This window comes from Pristis pectinata, chromosome 8, assembly GCF_009764475.1.
Source record: "Pristis pectinata isolate sPriPec2 chromosome 8, sPriPec2.1.pri, whole genome shotgun sequence".
NCBI classification, from domain to species: Eukaryota; Metazoa; Chordata; class Chondrichthyes; order Rhinopristiformes; family Pristidae; genus Pristis; species Pristis pectinata.
In genome coordinates, this window is record NC_067412.1 from 91951799 (window position 1) to 91961317 (window position 9519).

Consider the following 9519-nt stretch of genomic DNA (forward strand, 5'->3'; position numbering starts at 1 on the left):
ATCCCATTTGCAAAGTTTTTATGGATTAAGGAATCCAGGTATTCATAGAAACTGAAGGAAGCACCCAATTTAATGTCGACCACCCCAAACCTCCACTGATTTTCTCCACAGAATTGACTGCAGGAGTTTCCATAGTTGGGATATAACCTTATCTTGCCATGAGTGAGATGCAAGTGCTGATTAATGGGATTTGAGCATGATGGTCAGCATGGATAATGTGGGCTGAAGGGCCTGTTTGTGTGCCGTACGATTCTATGACTACAACATGTCTCCATGCTACATGCTTAACTGTCTGAAAGAAATAACTCATTGAGGTTACATAGAAAGGAGTAGAATCAGTTCCCAAATCTTCAAGCAGTTATCGTTTTGTATTTTAAAGGTGTGGCAAAGCCTTCTGTAAGGGTCTAGCACTGAGATCTTTCCTTCCTCAACACATATTGAAGTCAAATATATAACTATATAGTGAATGTCAAATATATAACTACTTAGAAAAGAAGATATTTCAGTCTTTTTTTTGTATATCTGAACCGTGGCTAAGAAGTTATATGTAGGGTACTCACCAAACTACAAACACTACTCAGATGTCCTATCCACACCTTTAGACATTGTAATCCTAAAGGGGAAGGCAGAGCTAATCACGGCAGTGTAGCGGTTAGCGTAACGCTATTACAGCGCCAGCAGCCCAGGTTCAATTCCGGCCGTTGTGTGTACCCCGTGTCTGTGTGGGTTTCCTTCGGGTGCTCCGGTTTCCTCCCACATTCCAAAGACGTATGGGTTAGGAAGTTGTGGGCGTGCTATGTTGGCGCCGGAAGCGTGGCGACACTTGCGGGCTGCCCCCAGAACACTCTATGCAAAGATGCATTTCACTGTGTGTTTCGATGTACATGTGACTAATAAAGAAATCTTACCTTTTATCTTGCAACCGTACCACAACAGGATAATGATGCAGTTCATTATTGGCTATTCTTCTCCTCTTGTTAGAATATCATTGGATCAGCAGTGCGCAGGGTGTTAGGAGGTTGGGATGGGTGTGGTATTGTGGTGATCATTACTATTTTAAATGCTGATGGATGGATATGTAAATAATATGCATTCGTGCTTCAATATGTGTTGTTTTGGACAAATGAAAGTAAGTACTTTCACTATTTGTAATGTTTCCCAAACTCTGCAGAAGTATACTTAATATGTACAAATGCACAACAGGACTCATCGTCCAGTTTTGGTGATGTACTGGGAATGGGACTGTTGGCATTTATATGTGAAGAGGGTGCAGAGTGAAGTTCAACACCACTGACAGGGTTGCCAGTTCTAGTTGAATGCTCCAGTTCCTAAAGGTTCGTAACACACACTCCTTCCTCCAATAGTCCTATCCCCCAACTTATGACACCCCTCCTTGGCATGGCCAATTAAAGACTGAATAGATTCTTCACAACCTGATTGGATGATTTGTGACAGTCCTGTTTCCACCTCTGTATGCTTCCGTCCCTCTGGATGTTTTGCGTCCTATGTTGCTTGCAGGAGTGTTGTGGACCATTTATTTCAGGAGACGACTACATGATCCTGGATGATTGGTCACTCACCCTCACAACATAAGGGTTATGACTGCACCAAATTTTCCAAGACACAACTGCCTTAAACTTGTGTAGACCTGGTTGTCATTTGAGCAGGGAGGTTGAGGTTAATGTTGTGCAAGAAGTTGAAACCATTGCTCTTGCAGCATCTTGAGTTTGTGTGAATGCATGTGAATCATTGACACACTGTTCTAGCAGAATTGTCGGCCAAATAGACATTTAATCATTAAACCAGTCTTGCTCACCAGCCTCTTTGTTAATCTGTGTGGACGTCTAAGGCTGGTCTGAGCCCCTTGCACACTTCCAGAATTTGGGCAGTAGAAAATGTCAGTTTCACAGCTGCAGATTAGATTGTTAAAAGCCTCACAAATAAATACAGAATATACAAAAGCATTTCACGAACTGCTTTTTCTCTCTTTCTTCAATATAGGATCCTAACCCCAGTAATAATTACATAAAAGCCACATCACACGCCTTCCTCAAGCACCAGCTTCTGAAGAAACAACATAATCTCCTCCAGCAGCAGCTCATGGCTGACCAGGTAAGACACTCAGCTCATGAAGCAGCTTGTGAATACATTCCTAAGATTATAATTCCCAACTGCATCATCAGTGAACTAAGCAATGCTTTCTATTGTAATGCAAACCCTTTGGAAAAGCATTACATACAGGAGTGGTTGCAGGGGATCCAAAATAAAACTAGAATGGTGTTAGAACCACTCAGCTGGTCTTGTAGCATCAGTGAAAAGAAAAAAAAGTAGAATAATTGTCAGTTATCTAACAGAAGCAGTTATACTTAAGGCATGTAATCCCTGACTTCTGTCAAGATATCTTCCATGTACTTGTAACTGAACTATTGAAGCATCATGTCAAAGGGAGAAAAAGCAAAATGAATTTGTACTGCTTTTTCAAGCTCTGCACAAATTGTAGATTTAAGAGGAGGTCAGGTCAATTGGATCTCCAGGCAACCGTCCATGTCCTCACCTCTTTTCACTGATGTCCTTTGAGGTAAAGTCTCAGTAAATATTAATGGATACTAATGGATGGATTAGTCATTGTTTATTTGGTGAGGAGGGTTAAAGGAGTCCATAGCTGGTCTTTGAAATAAGTCCTTTAACAAAAAAAGAGAGACTCCTAGAATCTGAACGATTTAGTTGTGTGTTTTTAGTTATCTAGAGCATTGCTTTCAATGACGTGATGAGAGACCGGGCAGTTCTGCTGCATATAGAAAGGCAAATTAAATCATTAACAAGCTTCAAAAGCTTTTGCACAGGCAGATTTGGGCTAATTGCCCTCAACTCCATGTCTTACTTGGCCTGGAGTTGCTCTGTTGGTTGACTCATGTTTGTTAAGGAGCGGGAGCTGTGTGTTTTCCAGGCAGAATGCAGGTGAACCAACAAGAGCTTTCTTAAAAGGGTTATTTCTGGGAATGGATTCAGGAAATTCTGCCTTGCCATCTACAGACACTGGAATATAAACAAGCCAATTTTGGCATCTTTGAAAGCCTTAGAACAGAAGAGCCTTTTATTTCAAGCTTTCAAACTCTTCCAAAACGTACAGCTGTGATTTTTAACATCCAGCTCTCATTAGCATTTCATTTCCCGAATTCCTGAACAAAATGGCCAGGGGGGAGTGGTTGTCTGGTGGCTGAGATTGGGTAACTGAAAGCCAGTGCTGAGCTCTATAGGGTACAGGTGTTAGACCCTGGAAAGGGATTCCAACCAAAGGGTGGGAGGGGAGGAGGACCAAGGCTGGTGGAGGAAGTGAGAGGTTCCCTTAAAAGTTCCCATTCTCCTCTTTAGCTCTGAGAAAACCAAAGGACATTTTAAAAAGAAAGTTTCTGCCTCATCTCTGCCGTCCCCAGCAGCTTTCCTCTGGCAGGGGAGCCACTGCTGTTTGTCCACTCGGGTTTCAGGTTAATGTTGCAGGTTACGTCCTGATGACATTGCTCCACTGTGTCAGATGAAGGATGACATCTTCAGCAATGCATCACACCACTAGTATATCACTGAGGGTGTGGAAGCTCACCCAGATTATGCATCAGATCCTGGACTGAGGCTTGAACCCACATCTTTCCTGTTCATGACCAAGGATGCTGAACGAAGGAACCCTTACACCCAGTTCATTAATCTCACAACATTTTTTGCATCATTAAATTCTGATAATCCGGATCTGGCACTTTCAGAACTTTGGTAGTGCTGGTCCAGCAGATCTTCTGGACCCTGCTGAGCAAAGTAGCGATATGGTAGTGTAGCGGTTAGTGTAACGCTATTATAGTGCCAGCGACCCGAGTTCAATTCTGGCTGCTGTCTATAAGAAGTTTGTACATTCCCCCCGTGTCTGCGTGGGTTTCCTCTGGGAGCTCTGGTTTCCTCCCACATTCCAAAGACATACGCGTTAGGAAGTTGTGGGCATGCTATGTTGGCGCTGGAAGCGTGGCGACACTTGAGGACTGCCCCCATAACACCTCATGCAAAAGATGTATTTCCCTGTGTGTTTTGATGTACATTTGACTAATAAAGAAATCTTAATCTTAATACCCCATTGCATTTTAATTCACTTTCTCAGATGGTGCACAGTACTACCATAAATGTGCTGCTGAACCTAGAGAGTTTAAAGGGATTGCAGGAAGCGGGGCCCTGGTAAGGTTAAAAGGAGCATTGGTAACAAGGCCTTGGTGAGTTCAAAGTTCGCAGAAACAGGGCCCAGTAGGTTTAAAGGGAGCACAGGAAACAGAACTCTGTGAACCTGATGTTAAACCATTGCAATATTTGAACAACCTGACTGTAAGTAACTTACAAGTCGTGAGGTGGTACCTAATACTGTTTTACTCCATAACAGCGGAGAGCATTTTCCACTGGGTGTTGCTTCTTTTTTGGTCCTTGTCCTCCTTGTGGATGTACGGTATGTTGCTGTGGGCAAACAAGTGCTCAGGATTGGGCCTAGAAGTTAGGTTTCAAAGATATATCCGCATTATGAAGAGTTAAATCATCCAAACTGTGAAACCTGACACAACCACAACTTTGCATTGTCTTATCAGTTGCTGAAGCTTTGATTAAAGTAACATTGCACCAACCCCCCTTCCCCCACACCATTTGTTTTACAGGAAAAACAAAGGCAACATGAGCAATTAAATGGTCACATGATCCGGGTGTCCCCTGAATATAAGGAGCAGAGGAGTGCATTTGGAGTTCAGCAATTAAATCAGTTCCAAGGTAAGAAGACAGTGGGGCAGAATGAAAATCATGTAAACGGTGCCTTTAATGAGGACTTTTGCGCTTTGTCTCAAAGCTGCTTTTGTGGGGCAGAGAGCGGCCTTTTAATTGTGGGAAGCAGGGACCTGTGTGTCTGTCTGTAGCACTTGGATTTAATGTGTGATCACCATCAGGAAATGGGAGGAGACCAAGACATCGACCAATCTCATCAGAATCATCACTTGCTTCTCTGGCACTCCTGATTAATTTCTTGTAAAATGTGCCCCTCCCATCTTGGAACACCTTGCTGATAGAACTTGTGGGTTTTTCCTATGCTGGCTCCAGAAAGTCTACACACACACACAGAAATTAGACATAATCATCCGCCTACAACTTGCAACCATGTCAAAGGTATAAGTTGGAAATGGGGGTGGTGCTGGGGAAGCTGGAGAGGGAGAGTGGAGACAGGATTCTGGAGATACAGGAGACTGCAGATGCTGGAATCTGGAGCAAAGAAACAAACAGCTGGAGGAACTCAGCAAGCTAAGCAGCATCCGTAGATCGAGACCATCTAGACTGGAAGAGTAGAGGGGGAAAAGCCAGTATAAGGAGGCGAGGGGAAGGGCTGGGGCAAGAGCTGGCAAGTGGTACATGGATCCAGGTGAGTAGGGTGATAGGGAGATGGAGGAGGGAAGAGAGGAATTAGCGACAGAGGCTGGGAGGTGAGAGGTGGAGGCAACAAAGGACTGCAGGTGATGGACCCTGATAGGATTCCTGCTGAGGATTTTACTTAATTGAAAGAGATAAAGATCTGAGGGTGATTCATGCAGTGTAAGGTACCAAATCTGGTCCAAACTCATTGTCTCACTGAATTTAACTACAACAATAGTGTAAATTGAATCATTCTGGCTCACCCTACAGAGGTTCAGTGTGGCCAAAAGCCCATATTCCTCGAAATTCAATTGCATATTTTTTCACCCTTAATTGTTCTTTTCCATTGTGAAAAGTAATAATGTCTATTTGCACATTTCTGGAAGTTAGACTGGGTAATTCCTGATTTGATTCACCCAAGTGCCGATGGTGCAATTACATCACATGGGATGATATCGTTCTCCAATCAATGTTCCTTCTGGAGAATTTCAGGGGAACTCAGACCACATTTTCCTTGGGGCATCTTTCGTTGGATACTCCTAGGAAAGTGCCGTGCCAGACGAGCATACCTGCCAGTTAAGTGAATTGCTTACCTTTATTATTTGCCCCATCCCTGCATTGCACTCAACCCTCCCAGCATCCGCAATCTCATCCCCTTTATCTCATGAGTTCCAGATCCCAATCTCTCATCTCCAGACCCCGAGATCTCCACTGCTGGTCCCAATTTACCTCTCCCAGCTACCGCCTAAACTGTCACTCCCCAATTTTCCCCTGTCTACCTGATCCCCATATTCCCTCAGTTCAAAAGTCTAATTTTCTATCAAAGTATATAGAGTTTTATATATGAACATCATAATTGTACGCAGTACTCAGTGAAACCTGCACAATCACAGCAAGACTTCCCGATTCATGTACTCTGTCCTTCCTGCAATAAAGAGCCATGTGCCATTTGCCTTTCTAATTGCCCAATGGACTTACACATTAATGTTCTACCTTTAGTGTAAAAGGACATCTGAATCACTCGGAATACCAACATTTAATCCTTTATTATCCTTTCAAAAACAATGGCGCTCTTCTTTTTTTCCAACCAACCTGAACAACCTTACATGCCCCACATTATACACCACCAGCTACCTTCTTCCTCACTTACTCAGCTCTGAGAACCTTTGTGCTCCATTGGATTGGACAACATGCTGTGCAGTTGCACATTTTGATCATAAAAGGGTGGAACTCTGGCTCTTTGCCAGGAACAAGTTCAATTTAACTTGGAGCATCTGAGGGTGAGCTGCTAATATTGAGTCATGATTTTGGAGTTAATTTAAAGGGTCAAATGGTATCCTTCTGCTCATCTTTCTTATGTCCTTAAGGTCTCAGCACATATCACATTATCTTTTTATTACCACGTTCAAAAATATTCTGTCATTTTCCTTAAGTTACAACAGTGTCAACTCTTCAAAAAGTACTTCCTTGTGAAACAGTTTTGGATTTTTTTGAGGTGATAAAAGACAATCTTATTCTGCTTTTGTTCTTGAACCAGGGTTTCTCCAAGAGAAATGAATATTTACCAAATAATTGCTTTCAGAAGGATTTCCTAATTTTCTAGTTATTTTATCTCCATTTCACCATTCTGGGCCATTGTAAGAAAACAACACTAATTGTTTGTATTTTGCTTACAGCTGTGGCACAATCTTTGCCGACAAACTCCGGGCAGCCTTTGCCAACACCACCGTCTGCCCACTGTGGTATGCGACTCAATCCCAGCCTTTTACAAGTGACGTCTCAGAACAACCTTGGGCCTGGGATTCCTGCGGTGACTGCCAGTCAGGCTGACCGGACTATGGGGATGTACCCGAGTAATCCTGGCAACCAGCAGAATGTCTACATACCACCATCTGGCATCAACATGCCTCTCCGGCCAAGCCAGAGCGCTTTGGGAATGAGAACAACCAGCCAGGCAGTGCCAAGCCAGGCCATAATCCGGCAAAGGACAGCAATCTCGGGGTTTACTGGCTCTGTACCAAACCCTGCTGCGCCTCCCCAGCACGTAAGGCAATCCATAAACCAAGCGGGAGCCACTATGCCCGTCCAAGGAATTTCCAACGCGCTAGCCACTTCTGGCATGGCTCCTCAAATGTGGGCGCAGCAAAGGATTCAAGGAATGCAGAATCAGACCAAAATGGACGGTAGTATGCAACAGTTCTCAAATAACCCATTGTTCCCCAAACAGAGCATGAGGCCAAATCTGCCCGTGCATCCGTTTCCCCATCAGACCATCGCGCCACCAAACCAGATAGCACCCGGTGGACAGATGAAGCCACTGCAGCAACTGACCCCAGGCCAGACTGGACAAACCATGGTCTCCATGAGTGGCCCATCTCCAAGACATAATCAGCAAAGGCTACCCTCGGCAGCTATGGCCAGCATGAAACCTGTACCACAAGGGATTACCAGTATGAGCCAGACTCATCCAGTGCCAGGTCTCTCTGCAGCCAGCTATGCATCCAGTGGCCAGTCAACAGCATCCTATAACCGTATGAACCCCACCACCGAGGTATCTTCCTTTGACTTTCTTCAGCATAACAACAGCAATGCCTTGGGGGGAGCTCGTAATGAGCCTGACTTCATAGAGTCCATAATGAAGAGCAACAGCAGTAACGATGACTGGATAAACGACTTAACGCTCGATGACTTTCTGGGGCAGCATTCCTAAAGCCTGGCTGCTGGGTATGATTTACCTGACCTCCAGGCTGTTGTACATAGAGAGCGCCCATCTACACATTGTGGCATCGGACTGAAGATTGTTGAGCATGTGTGTAGGTGTGGACACTGTAACTTTCCATTTACTAGCAGGTATAGGTCACTGGATGTACCTAGTGTACTGCCTGCAACACTGAATTTTAAAGTGGCAATACATAAATTAATGTATTTGTTCAAAATATTCTGTAAATTATGTTTTCCTAATAAATATTGTATGTCAGGAAGGAGTAATTATACTTGGTTGGATCATTTGTCAATAAAATACAGTATAGGCGAAATCATTGTTTTTATATTAGCAAATTTGTTTATTTTTATTTGGTATAAAATATGCAGACTACATTGTTCAATCAGTAATACTATGTATTACAACGTTAAAATACAGGTTGTGTTTTTGACATGACTTAGGCAGTGCAGTCTTGTGTTGTACAGGTGACTTATTCCTGGTTTCAAGGATCTTCATTCACCATCAGTCCCATTTTGATTTAAATAAGTTACCACAGCGAGCAACCAACTGATAGAATGGCTGTCAATATGAAATTGCTTTCTTTGTAATCTGTCAGCCCATGTTGACAGTCTGTACATTTTGTATGTGCATTCTACCAAGATATTATGAACTTCATAATGTATTTTTTTTGCTGAAAATTTTTGTGATTTCATGTTTTATTCGTTATATGTATTTTCTTTCCTGCCTTGAATGTGTTTCTTTTATTTTTAATTTAATACCATCTTGGAGCACAAATAGTATGACAAGTTTTTGCTTCATTATCATAATAAACTTGCCTTGTGCCAAGACTGCATTATTGGTGACTGCCATACTTCAAGCATGAACTAGAGGCAGCATTTACAGAACAGTTACGGAATGTTTCCCCACTTGGGCCGTGGAATTGAAGCTTCTCTTGTCTGTTGGAAAGGTTGGATACTACATTCTTGCAATTAATTAATTAATTAATTAATATTTCTTTTAGGTAAACCTTGTTTGGCTTATTTCTGAATATTATGTATCAGAATTATTATATTGACAATGATGTGCATTGGGTTAAAACCATTCTTTGGTCACTGCAGATATAGAAGGAAAGGCCAAGGAATAGAAGGCAATGGACCATTTGCTGGTAAATTGGACTAGTTAAATTGGGCACTATTATTAAAATTCTGGATTTATTTATCAGTTGAACTTAAATTACTCAGTTATAATCGTGAGATTTGAACTCTTGCCTCAGTATTAGTCCAGTAACTTCACGAATATGCCAACACACCCTGAGCATTCTATTATTCAACAAGTTAATGGTTGATATTCAATAATCTAATTTCATATTTTTTTCCAAAGGCTGTTTCTTTCTGTTGTAACCC

General features: G+C 42.5%; 1 protein-coding gene across 1 annotated transcript in view; it reads left to right on the forward strand.

The window, feature by feature from the left end:
• Positions 1–8968, forward strand: part of LOC127573848 (mastermind-like protein 2) — a 98359-nt gene extending 89391 nt beyond the window's left edge. The window contains exons 3-5 of the mRNA XM_052022375.1: positions 2002–2112; positions 4677–4785; positions 7092–8968. Of these exons, the coding sequence (XP_051878335.1) occupies positions 2002–2112; positions 4677–4785; positions 7092–8125 (1254 nt within the window). The 3' untranslated portion in view covers positions 8126–8968. The remainder of the gene's footprint in view (positions 1–2001; positions 2113–4676; positions 4786–7091) is intronic.
• Positions 8969–9519: the final 551 nt, after the last annotated feature.